General features: G+C 42.7%; 2 protein-coding genes across 4 annotated transcripts in view; both read left to right on the top strand.

Moving 5' to 3' along the window:
* RAD54B (RAD54 homolog B) overlaps positions 1-13,394 on the top strand; it is a 40,183-nt gene that overhangs the window by 5,203 nt on the left and 21,586 nt on the right. The gene's annotated exons all lie outside the window — the stretch shown is intronic.
* FSBP (fibrinogen silencer binding protein) lies at positions 1,090-11,297 on the top strand. Its single transcript, XM_082233686.1, has 2 exons — positions 1,090-3,280; positions 10,380-11,297. The coding sequence occupies exons 1-2, from the start codon at positions 2,910-2,912 to the stop codon at positions 10,906-10,908; spliced, it is 900 nt and encodes a 299-aa protein (XP_082089812.1). The 5' UTR covers positions 1,090-2,909; the 3' UTR covers positions 10,909-11,297.

Raw genomic sequence — 13,394 nt, 5'->3', positions numbered from 1 at the left:
ATCCAGCCCCCGGGCCTTAGGTTGCCTACCCCTGCTCCAGAGAGCTCAGAGCTGAGGTCATGGTGCTCTACTTGAGCTATGAGTTAATAAAATTGCCAGTGAATATAGGTAGAAACATAATTAACAGGCAAATTGTGGGTGAAGCTTGCTTGAAGTTGCCCACGCCAAATAGCTAACTTTAAAAAAATTGTTTATTTTTTGCCTTCCCTCCACATAAAGTAGGGCTAAAGTAGTCATTGGATTAAATCTTCCCTCAAATCTTCTCAGACTTGATACAGGGTAAAGGTTTCCAAATCCTAATTACAAATTAAATGTGTAGCAGGAACCCCCCACCCCAATCATTCAGTTTGTACAAACTTCACACACTCACATTCACACAGTACATATGCCACACTTCTGTTATAAATTCATAGAAAAATCAACCATACATCGGATTTGCACTGTTCCATTTTTATTTTACTCCATATGACAAGGACTATCAAAGGGGGGTGGCTTGGTTCTGGTCAGCCATAATCCCTTCACCATCCCAGCACATCCACAGGAGCCCTGCCCAGTTGCTATGCCAACCCTGATGGTCCTAGACAGAAGACCATCAAGATCACAAAGAACTTGCATATGGGAGTGGATTCAGCATGGACTGAAATAAAGGACAATGATCAGATCTTCCCTCTGGGGGCAGGAAACTGCCAACTCCCCTTTGTCTCCTGGAAGTGACTCATGGGCAGGGGGAAAGGAGGAACCAGCCAGGTGACAGGACACTCAGGTTACCACCACAACTCCTCCCTCAATCCCTCCTTTCTGTAATGTATGCATGATGTTTCTGGGGGTGGGCTTGACCTAGAGGATGGGAATTTCAAAAGTTTTTATAAGGTCTTGCACACCATCTTTCTGGGTCTTTCCTCTCTCCTGCAAGTGAGGGGAACACCCTGTTGCAACAGTTCAATAAAGGCCAAGCCTACAGGCTGCTGTTTTGCTCCAAGTTATCCTGGTTGGTGTCTTTATTTTGTCCAAGGGAGCCCTCAGATTTTTCCGGTAACAAATGATCTGTCCATTTTGGTTCTCTTAGGGTCCCCCCCCCCAATCTTCAATTCAGTTCTCCACACTTCTGCGGCAATTTGCATTTTATAAATAAATCATGAAAGTTCCATGCTTATCCATATGAAATATTTCAGAATTTACACTTCGGTAAAATGTCCATTAGTTAACAAACTTTCAAGAAATCTTCATCAGGCTGGAGGTAAAGCAAAATGGGGGGGGGGATGGAGGGAATTTGGCTGATGATGTCGTTGCCAGGCAGTCTGGATTTGGTCATTGTTTTAAGATGGAAGTGCAGGGGGAGATGGCAAACTTAATTGGATTAGGCTAGGAGGTGCTATGCCGGTTTCAGGTTGCACCAAGGACAAAGAACCGCACAATGGCTGATCTTCTCCTTTTTGAAAATGTAAAAGCCAGATGTCTCCCAAATCTGTCTCAAGTCTTAAGCAAAACACACTTGTTAGACAGAGAACAGGAATAAAGATGCTTTAAAATAGGGATATTTTCATTTGTATGTCTCTTTCAGTTTCCTTGGCTTAAAATATTGCCTTGGGCAGGAAAGAATTCTGAATGGCTGTCTTACAGGATGTCATACTTTATCCTCACAACAACCCAGTGAAGGGAGGAGGCCAGGCCAAGATGTGGTGCTTTGATGCTAGAGAATGACCTCCATGGAGTGGGTTTTCCGAGTCCAAATCCAACAGCCTCTCCTACTTCCTTTTACAGTACTATACATTTTCTGAGACAAGGAGAGAGAAAATACTGTGTGCGAATACCTGTGTGATTTGGGCAAACAGTAGTTAAAAATTGATGTTTTCCATTTGTGCAATGGTTGGGTTTCTTAACATAATAATAGCTTTTTGGTGGAAGTTATGAAAAGCCCACACAGTACAATGAATCCAGAACCCTGATTGAATGTTGTGATTATTACTTGACTCCCGAGAGCTATTTTTTAGCCACAACCCTGCTGAATGGTGACCATGGATGCTGTGAGATGGGTAGATTACGGAATGGCACAGCTGCAAGGGGTGGCAGAATATGAAAAGAACTTGATGTTAACGTTCCCCCCCCCCCCAGCTCTTTTGTTCATGGCACTCCTTCTTTTGAGCGACTGCCTCTTTAAAAAGTGTGTGCGTGCGTGGGAAGCCAGGCAAGCTGCAAAGTGCTGGGGAAGCTTAGCTTTACTGTGAAGCCTGAGCCTGAGTGAAACCTAACTAGCTAGGCGATATGCAATTCCTGATTGACAGCAGGACTAGCATTATGCAAATACTGCCAGAGAGAACAGCAGCTAGGGAGCCGTGATCGGGGGCTCTGTTAGGGATCTCTCTACACACGCCCGCTCCTAAATCCCCCTGTTTGTTGTTTTCATTTCTCCTTTTGCTGTGGTGGTTCGGCTTAACAATCAATAAATGACCAAAAAAAAAAAAAAAAAAGTTGTTGCTTTCTTGGGCATGAATAAATCCAATCCTCTGTGCAGTTTCAGTTTCTTGTCAGCTCAAAGAGATGTGCATGAGCTTGTTAACTCAGGATGAATTGGGTAATATTTAGCAGGGTAATGTGCTAATCTTTAAACCTTTTATGTTTTCAATCCGGTGTATGTATGGGTCTCTTGACACAAAAGTGTGTGTTTTGCCTGCTTCTCCTCGTCTCCTTCAATCTGAAGCCTTATGTAGGTCAGGCTTGGCTTAAGCAGATTTCCTGAACCTGCGTCAGCTTAAGCTGAAGGAATTTTAATAAACCCTCCCTTGTAGGCGTGGGCCTAAATGAGACAAGCCTAGTTAAGCCTGATCTTTTTCTGTTTGTGAAAAAGAGCCGAGCAGAGCTAGGATCTGCGTGGTGGTTTCAGGAACTGCTTCTTCAAGCTGGAGAGAACGATGGTTGGGAAGGCCAGGTCCTCGAATTTTACCTTGTCTGAAAAGCTCGATTTGCTGAAACTTGTCAAGCCGTATGTTAAGATTCTCGAAGAGCACACCAACAAGCACTCGGTCATAGTGGAGAAAAACAAATGCTGGGACATCATAGCCGATAACTACAATGCCATTGGAGCTGACCGCCCTCCTCGCACCGCGCAAGGCCTGCGCACCTTGTACAAGAGGCTCAAGGAATACGCCAAGCAGGAGCTACTGCAGCAAAAAGAGAGCCTTTCTGATTATAAAAGCTACATCTCTGAACCGACCAAGAAAGTTGTGGAGATGATCCCCCAGATTTCCAGCGTGTGCTTGAGGGAGAGGAGCAATCTGCCATGGTAAGTTGACTTTTACATTGCGCCTGGATGGCCGCTATAGCGCCTCCTGTCTTCTCTGGCCATCCCCTTTTGAGCTACATGCCTTAGCCTTTGGGAAAAGTTAGAACCTTGTGATTATTGTTATTCTTTACTTCTTTAATTTTTAAACAGTGACTGACTTTTCTGTTCAACTTCCAGCCGCATTTCAAAAGATCTTATTGTCAGACCCTTGGCAAGTGAGGGTTAAGAAAGAATCCAAGGGAAATAGGAGCTCCAACTTTTACCCCTCCCCTTTTAATAGGCATAGCATTCAAACACTGACCAAGCAAAAGGCTGTTCTACATTTAAGGTAGTACTGCGGTCAACTTGCCTCTGCATACGGAAGCTGATGCCTGTTTTGGATAATATCTATCTACATAAAGTCGAGCAGGAGAACAAAGGAGCCTCTCTCAGTACAGTGTGCCCAGTCAAGGATTATGCTAATCTCTCAGGGTGGAATACATTTTGACTGAATTTAGACCTTTTAAATGATTTTACTTCGCATGCTACCATGCCTTTTGAAACAATGCAGATGGATTGTTTTAAACAATCACATTCTCGGAGGCCAGTATGCAAATTAATGCTCCAATTTAAACTGCAAAAAAGAGGGTATGGAGCGCATTTACAGGGGTCGTGCGCAGACAGATCGGAAGACTGCAGTCACACAAAAGTCTTCATATTTTCCAGCAGCCTTTTAGCGTAGAATCAAATCGGAGCCTCTCTAGATTTGAGCCAGACGTAGAGCAGGCAGGCTGTCTTCAAGCTTTCTTGCAGGGCCTTTGCTTATGCCGCCCTCCCCCTCTACAACTGATTTGCAAAACACGGCTGCTCAAAAGCTTCTCAGACCAGATTTGTCCTGTGCCTGGATGCAGACATTTTAAAAACCAGGGGGAATCGAGCAGCTCTCTTCCTTACTCCTGTCGCAAGCCATTTAAATTCATGTCACTTACTGTGCAAAACAAATATGTTAATCTGAGTTTCCGGGAAAACTGGCATGTTTGTGCACACTGGCCAGTCCTTGATTTGTGCTGCCTCTGGTTGCTCTGAATGGTAACAGTCGTCTAAATCCCACCATGGCAGGTGCTGTAAAAATAACATGTGGTGGTGGGCCTTTTGGTGAAATAATTCTGTATTGCCTAGGGTAGATAAGGTATATTCAAAATGGACTTTTGCAGCACAATCCTTTATCTTTCTCCTCAGAAGTAAGCCCCTGTTGAGTTCACTCAGGCATACTCCCATCTAAGTACTGTACGTATAGATCTGTAATAGCATGTTAGAAGGGTGTGTGTATATAATTTCCACAATACTGATGTAGATTGAAATGGTCAGCATAAGCCAGAAGTATGGGGCCTCTTTTTGGGTGGTCATATACTCTTCCTTTAACCCCTTAGCCAATACAGCAGGTTTCTTTTGTAGCTGCTTAATATTGTAGTAATGGAAATGGGTGGATTTGTAATTAGCTGTATTATATTTTTGTATTGTAAGCCATTTTGGGTGCTGTGTGAGCAGCGCAAATGTGGCACACAAATGTTTTGAAAATATTAATAGCGTGCACCTTAAAGACCATTGAAATCTGAAAGATGTGTTTTTTTATTCAATAATGTTTTCCAAAAGCATCAGTTCACTAACAGTTGGAGAAACAATCCCCCTGAATCTGACCATATTATGTTGGAGTAAGTTTCATTAATCTGAATGAAACTGACTTCCCTGTAGATGTTTGGGATCTAAGTGAAAAGCTTTTCTAAATCCTTTTTACCCATAATATATTCCTTTTTTTCAAGAGAGAACTTGTGGACCAAATTGGCCATCCTCCCAACCATATGAGGTTCTGCCTCTTCATCTCCCCACCGCTTCCCATGACTATTGTTTCCGTGTCAGTCTCTGCTGTCTGAAAACCATTAATTTCTTCCTCCCATTTGATTAACAGAAACCTGATACGTAGAACCATTGAGTCATGGAATGGGGTTGGCCAACAGGGATAGATAAGAATGATGCATAGCTCCAAATTTCCAGTTCCCAATCATAAGTCACCATTGAGAAGTAGAAACACAATCTGCTCTGCCTCATCTCTCTAAAATGCTCCAGTGGCTGGATGAAGTGGTGGGTTGGATGAGAGTAATAAACTGAGTCTGAAATCATAGCATGATGGAGGCTCTGTCTGTGAGTCCAGGAAACTGGACTCTTTGAAGGAGCAGGTGTGCAATCCAGGGTGTCACTGGAGGCGCAGGTGTCCTCAGTGGCTAGGAGGACCTTTTAACAGCTATGACCACTCATGCATTGGTAACCTCAGGGTTGGAGTACTGCAACGTCCTCTGCACATTTGATGTTGTGTTGGAGGCTTCAACCAGTGTAGGACATGGCAACTCGGTTGCTTGTGAGAGCAAACAACTGCCAGTATTTAACACCTTGTCCACTGCATTTTCACTGGCTGCTAGTCTGCTACCAAGCCAAGTTCAGTGTTCTGGTACTAACATATAGAGCCCTATATGGCTCAGGACCAGGTTGCTTGCGAGACCTTCGTAACCCTTATGTACCTGGTAACTCTCTGTGTTCTACAGGAGACTTTCTGCTCAAAGATCCCCAAATATCAAAAACCTGCTTCACAGTAAGTTGAAGCAGGGCATTCAGTTTGGCCGCCACTGTTTTGTGGAATAAGTATCCCTGTTGAGATACCAGAGATGCTCACGCACTACCTGTACTTTCCAGAAATAATGGAAGACATTTTTTGTTTTGACAAGCAGCATTTTTTGTTTTTCCAGCAGGATGAAAAGGCCGTGGCCTTAGGTGTTCCTTTTTACTATTTTTAAAACTAATTTGAGCTGTTTGTAAATTGCCTTGAGGCACATACAAAAGGAGATTCATAACTTAATATTACCGATTAATATATTTCCCCCCCCCCCGCAAGCTCACATTGCTTATAACAAGGGTTCAGTTCGTAAGCAGCCAATGACTCATATTTTTCCTATATCCACAAGCTGGCCTATCGTGCAGTGTCATTTGACTGACATTGCCATTCTCTGTTGCCTGTTATGACCCTGAGCGGTGCTTTTGTGGGTTTTTTTTCTTTTCATTTTCTGTATCCTGAACTGCAGTTACAATTAAATCATTATAGCTTAATTCAATTGAAAGGTGTTTGAAAATTTATTAGAATTGTTTTGTTACCTCTTGCCAAGTAGTTAGAAAGCTCAGGGCAGCCTTTTTGAGGCCAGTTAGCTTAAGGGGCAAAAGGTATTGGGCTTTGTGCTCTCTAAGATTTGGCTGAAAGACAGAAGGGTGTGTGCAAACCTTTACTTGTTCATTGTTTCTGTGCTCCTAATCTCCATCCCGTGAGCTTCAAAATGCATGTTTATTAATGATGTGAACCCTGTGGTCCAGGGAAACCATGCGGGGGTTCACTTTGGTGCCCTAAACTGGAAGATGAGGAATGCGGTAAGCGCCTTCCTGGTGCAACGTCTCTCAAACCGCAGCCCAGCTGTTTTTCTTGCATAGTCCAGCATCAGGCCTTTGTTTACCAGTAGTCAAGAATTAGAAACTCAGATATATAGTCTCCAAATGGCACCTTAAACTTAGGTTGCGGTCATCACAATGGACTGCCCAGGCACCTTCTTTTGCAACGGGGTTCATTATATTTATTAATTACATTTTTATACTTATTTATATTTTAAATGGCAAGTGTCAAAGCAGTTTACAACACATTAAAACATCAAATAAAACAATCCAGAATAAAATGAATTCAAGCTTTGAGGAGAATACTCCAGAGCCTTCTCTAAGCGACATTTTGCTTTCCCCAGTTGCCAACCTTGCATCCAGGAATCTCCACATGGCTGCAGTTGGACCTGGGCCAGTCAAAAATGCTCCTGGCTAATTTCCAACTGCCTGTAATATGCAGTTACCCCCTAAAAAAACCAGTGGGTATCAAATGGTTCTCTCCCAAAAGGTAAGTAAGTATGGAGGCCTTGGAGAGTAAATCTACTATGAAGAAGGGTTCCAGTATTTGGAGCTATTTTGTTTAGCCAAAGGGAGACATTAAGGAGGTATATAAAGTTACACATGGTGTAGGGAAGGTGGATAGGGAGACTCTTCTCTCTCTGAATCCCAGGGAGGGGTCATCCAGTGAACTGTAAGGTGAGAGATCCAAGGCAGTGTAAACACAATACTTCTTCACGCAGTGCATAATTAAACTATGGAATTTATTGGTTAGCACAAGATGTGGTAGCAGCCACCAGCTTAGATGACTTTAAAGGGAACTCTAGACACATTGATGCCAATGACTACTAGTCATGATGGCTGTATATTACCCCCAGAATCAGAGGCGGCATGTTTGTGAACCAGCATGCTTGTTCTCACATCCTCCTTGCAGGCTTCCTGTAGGCCCCTGGTTTGCCACTATGGGAAAGAGGATGCTGGTTTAGATAGACCTTTGCTCCTGGACTAGTAGGGTTCTTATGCTTTTAATACATAAGACTCCTTGCATTGCCCCTACCAAAGCAGATTTCAGCTCCATCCCTCGACTTGCACAGTAATCAAGTACCTATGCTCTGTTTTTACAGAACACCCATGCTTTGCAGGTAGCTGACTAATAAAATAGGGTTGGGTCACCCTAGTGAAACACACCATTGAATTCTGCTGTTACCCAATACCCTTGTCGAAGACGGTCACTTCCTTATGAAACTAGTAACAGCAGATTTAGTCTGGGTGGATCAGCATATGATTTGTTTGGAGGCAGTGCAGAGTTAGGAATCTAATTTGGCATTTGATGACCAATTCCAAGCTCTATTAAAACTGACATAACTGACTCATACTAAACAGATGCCTGACGGATTCTGAATATCAATTCCACCATGGTAACTGTCTCTCTTAATTAATGAATAGAGGTCTCCCCACACTAGTAGATGAAAACTTGCATTCTTCTTTCTTAAGAATAAATGAATCTTTGATATAAGCTAGTTTTTGTAAGATAGCCAGTTAGCACACACTGAAGGCATTTTGTGAGAACATTAATGCAGATTTTCAGCCAGATCTTCATCTCCATTAATGTAGTAAATTATATTTCCAGCTTTCAGAATTTTGGTCGGACTGTTCACCCCAGCATTACTCTGTATTGTATTGTATCTTGTTTTTCATAGATGTTTTAAAAATATTTAAGAAACAATGATAAATAGGTAAGTTGGTCCTGGTGCTTCACCAGACTGTCCAATGTCTTTCATAGCTTCTTAGCAGCTTGCTGTCCTGTTAAAGGACTTTTTGCATGGACAGATAGCCTCCAGATGTTAGACTACAGCTCCCATCTTTCCTTACCATTGGCCATGCTGGCTGTGTCTGATAAGGGAGGGGAGTCCTACAACATCTGGGCAGTCACAGATTCCCCATCTTGAGGTTTGAGTCACAACAGTTTCTATCCTCTCTGGTTCTGGTGAGGCTAGGCTCTCCAATCCATACTACAGTCTACTTAGGCGTGGGGAAGATATGTAATTTGGTGGAAGGGAGAAGGAAAGAGGAAGTCCTCTCCTTTATTGGAGGTTTTTAAGTAGAGGTTGGATGGCCAGCTCTCATAGATGCTTTAGTTGAGATACCTGCATTGAAGAGGGTTGGACTAAATGACCCTTGGGGTCCCTTCCAGCTCCACAGTTTGATGATCCTATGATCTTCAGTAGTCTCTCCCATACCTTCCTCCATACTTTCAAGGCCCTCTGGAAAGGTGAAAGCGAGAGAATCTTTCAGGATTTCACCTAATCTGGAGTAAGATGAGAAGCTGATCTCGAGCCCATCTCACAGGTCCTCTGAAGGGTAGGTTCATTCACTTACCTTGCACTGTACTGGGGAACATTTGGAAGCAGCTAGAAATTTTCTCACCACTTCCAAGTGCTTCCCAGCCCAGTGCCAAGTAACCAGGTTACTCTGGCCCTCCCTACCCCCCTAGACAACCTGAGACGGGAAGAGTTGGAGTAGCCACAAATACCATATTTTTCGCTCCATAAGACGCACCTGACCATAAGACGCACTTAGTTTTTAGAGGGGGAATGCAAGAAAAATTTTTTTTTTAAAGGGAGCGCTGAGCAGAGCCTGTATGCATCCCAGGCTCTGTTCAGCGCTCCCTTTCACGAGCCACGTGGAGCGCGTGTGCGGCGCTTGCAGGCTTTTCCCCAGGAGGGAGAAGGGCAGCCCATCACTGACGGGCTGCCCTTCTCCCTCCTCGGGGGAAAAGCCCCCAAGAGCCGCACACACGCTCCACGTGGCTCGTGAAAGGGAGTGTGGCTCTTGAGGACTTTTCCGGGAGGTGGGGGAACGGACTGATGGGCTGCCCTCTGTCCCTTCCCCCACCTCCCACAAAAGCCTGCAAGAGCCGCATGGAGCGTGAGTGCAGCTCTTGGGGGCTTTTCCTGCCTGCCTCCCGCCTGCATTCTCTCCATAAGATGCACACACATTTCCCCTTACTTTTTAGGAGGGGAAAAGTGTGCCTTATGGAGCCAAAAAGACAGTAATCGCTGACTACAAAAGCCAGGTAGCACTTGTGACCCCCAGAACTCAAGTGCTGAGATACTTACTTTGAATAAGGAATGCTGTAGGATGTGTGGAATATAGATGGAGAAAGAAATGCTTTGAGATAAAATAATATTCAGGCCCTGGGGAAAGAAAGCCATACAAAGCCCTTAGAGCTATCCTGGCAGGGATGGTTTGAGATTTTATTGCTCCTTTCATTCAATCAATATGATGTTAATGTTTAAAATAGTCTACACTCCTCCTTTTCTCTGTATTTCTTTCTTCACTTTTTCAATTAGATTTTATTATTCATCATATGACAAAGTCAGATAGCCTTATGCTCTATGTGTACCCCTCTCAGTGACAAATCTACATGTGAGCAATGGTAAGGTCTTTTATCACAAGTGGTTTAGGACAGCCTTCCCAACCTGGTAGCTTCCAGATGTGCTGGCTGGGGCTGATGAAAGTTGTAGTCCAAAGCATCTAGAGGCCACCAGGTTGGGAAGGCTGCCTTATAAGTTGAGTTTTTGCCTTTTCCGTGAGCTAAGAAGATCCTTTTTCTTTTCTGTTAATGATGAAAATATTATTTGTCTGTTTTTAGTGCTACACCGGATAAAAAAATAGTTGCTACTACCAGCTCACCACAGTCAATGTTGGAGCACCAACCTGCTGCTATCACACTGGAGCTGGATGAAGATGAGGAGGATGTCAAGCCACCTGCATCGTTGATTGTAGAGTTACAAACACAGGAGAGCTTAGAGCAAAGAGAAGAAGAACATTTGGTCCATGCAATGGAGAGATCTCCTTCAACTTCCCTGTCTTCTGTGGATATAAGAATGTTGTCTCCATCTCCCATCCCCAGAAGAGATGAATTTTTCAGGCTTGAAACTGGAGAACGATTTAGACCGGCATGTGGGGGATATGATCCCCAGATGTTGCAAATGCTGAAAGAAGAGCACCACATCATTTTGGAAAATCAAAGGAAAATTGGGCTCTATATCCAAGAAAAAAGGGATGGCTTGAAAAGAAGGCAGCAGCTGGAAGAAGAGCTATTGAGAGCAAAAATTAAAGTAGAAAAGTTAAAGGCGATACGACTACGTAGGGATCTTCCTGAATTCAACAATCTTTGAATATTTAGCAATTCTGCTTAAAAACCAGGGTTATTTCACAATTCTTTTTGATCTAGAAAAGAAGTATTTACCCAAGTTTTGGGGGTAGGGGTATGCATGTTTTTTCCATTTTGTTTCTCATGCAAATTTGCAAAGAAATTAAAGCCATTTTCCACTGGTCTTCCCAGGTTTTCTGATTTAAAGTAGAACCAGATCTAAGACTAAAAAAAACCCCTTTGAAATCTTATGACCACATGACTGTTAGCAAAAGCAAATGATAACTTATACAGCTGTTGTAAAATATGCTGATCTTATTCTTTTTTCATTTTTTGGTGAATCAGTTCTTATCTGTCCTTTGAAATACTCATTTATTTGTGAGTCAATAAACATATGCAAAATGGAGAAAAATACTATCTTTGTTTCTTCCTTTCACAAAACTTGTGGAAATGGCTGTAGTTCAAATGAAGTATTTATCATGGAAATATCTCACCAGCAATTCCTTTCTATGTTGACCTGAACAAGGGTGGATATAATGGTGGCATTCGTACATCACAATAAGCCATAGGTAACGGAATAGTTTTGAGTGTGCACTGCATAGGGCTCCTCCTTCACTCCTCTCTACAGAAACAATAAATCATGATCTCTGGATCAGTGTTACATCTGAACTAGGAATCTTCATTTCAGACACACCACACTGTTAAAGCACACTGTTTTTGGCTTACCTACTCTGGTTGTTTTGAGCAAAAGAAGCTATGATTCCAGGTTTGCATTTAATGCTTTGCCAGGGATCACAATTAGTTGCTCCTACTGGGTATAAAGGAGAAGTGAAGCATGCACAATATTCATGGTAACTATGGATTACTGGGCCAGAACATACTAAAACGTAATTATAAAAGTACAATAGTGAGAGTAGGCTTTTGAAGGGGAATTACCATAGCCCAATGGTAGAGCTCAATAGAAGGCAGCTTCTGCTTTTTTTTAATGCTTCTGAGTTTTAGGTGTGAAATAATTAATTATTTGTCTGTTTCTGAAGCTGCTAGCTTGTACTTGCCTAACAGTTCCAGTTGAACCAGTTTCCTGCACACACACTCTTGAATTTTGGCTTCCTTTCAGGGGGCCCTCCGCCACCTAGATAAAGCTTCTTCTATTTCTGATATGTGCAAAGGATATCGCCCTGTAAAATAAGAGGCAGGGAAAGAGATTACTTCCACGTAATCTTGTTTGGTTTAGTCCTTTCATCCTTTATCCTTCTTTACCTACACTTAGGGAGCATTGCTTGAATACTCTCAATCTCCCTGACGCCACCCCCAATCTGCGTTTCTGGGTTTTTTGTTTTGTTTTCATGAGCTCTTTATTCCTGGAAATAAATTGGCCTTAATAAAACTTGTAAACCGTTTAGGAGTGTAGAGATCATTGATTAAATATTTTGGAGAAGTTGCCGTAATCTTGATCAGTAGCATATATACTTCTAGCTACCTGGTGACAAAATATGTATCCCCCTACTCCCATAAACTTCAAAACCCTTTAGAGTGCAATAATTTATTTAAAAGATTATTGTGTTTCACCACTCCTTACTTACGGAAATTAACATCTTTATAGATCAGAAATTTTCTGATTTTATGGTTAATTTTAACTGATTTTATCTTTTGTAACTTGATTGCTTAGAACTCTGGTGTTAAGCAATATATACATAGCTGACATAATAAATGAACAAATAACCATAACCACTGCATTATTAAAATGAGCACAGGAACTTTCCTTCCCACTCCCTTGGTATCCCTGTGCCCAGTGCTCCCCCCCCCCGAAAAATAAGTGCCAGTACTTACCATGAAGTTGTTACAGTAAGTGCTACACTTATTAACAACCAAAAAAAGAGGTGCTGAGACTGCGTACTCTTGAGTACCCCCTGAAAAAAAGCACTGATGTGTCCCCTAAATCTGTTCTGGGGTTTCCCTCAACCCTCTGCAGCAAATTTGGGGAGGGTGTGGGGGAAGAGGCAGGGGCAGGGAGTTTATGACCATTGCCTGGATCGTACGCAGCCTCATTGTTTTAACATCTGAGCTCCAGCTGTTTCTTAGCTGCTAGGACAATTAAACAAGTATAAATGGAACTTCAGGCAAGCTTTGAAGCAGAAACCCCACACTTTCAGATTCATGGCTGGAATTATGGCCCTCAGTCCTTTTACTTGGACCTGTTCTTGGCTTGGTTGCCTTCTTTTTGATAACATGCTTTAAAGCATGTTGAATTTGATTAAGCGCTTCAGTGTTTATATTACTTGGACTAGCTATGGTTCCGGACTTCCCTTTGTTCTTCTTTGGCTTGTTTTCCCTGGCTCCTCTTTCCGCACCTGCTCTGTTCCTCCACTTGTCTCTCCCCCACCCCTGTTCTTCTCTTACTCTTTAGCCCACATCAGGGTTGTCTTCTCTTCTTCACCTGTTTATTTTTTGGCTATAAGGTTACCTGCTTAAGCACAAATTGAACTGATAAGGGGGTTGCCCTGCCCACCA

This window comes from Podarcis vaucheri (genome assembly GCF_965113315.1).
Source record: "Podarcis vaucheri genome assembly, chromosome: 8".
Lineage (NCBI taxonomy): Eukaryota > Metazoa > Chordata > Lepidosauria > Squamata > Lacertidae > Podarcis > Podarcis vaucheri.
This window is presented reverse-complemented; position numbering and strand designations above follow the sequence as displayed.

What these genes read in the sequence shown, in the direction of transcription:
- FSBP (XM_082233686.1), top strand. Translation starts at nt 2,910, where the DNA reads ATGGTTGGGAAGGCCAGGTCCTCGAATTTTACCTTGTCTGAAAAGCTC. An exon ending in GAGAGGAGCAATCTGCCATG is followed by an intron (nt 3,281 to 10,379) that starts GTAAGTTGACTT and finishes GTCTGTTTTTAG; the next exon opens with TGCTACACCGGATAAAAAAA.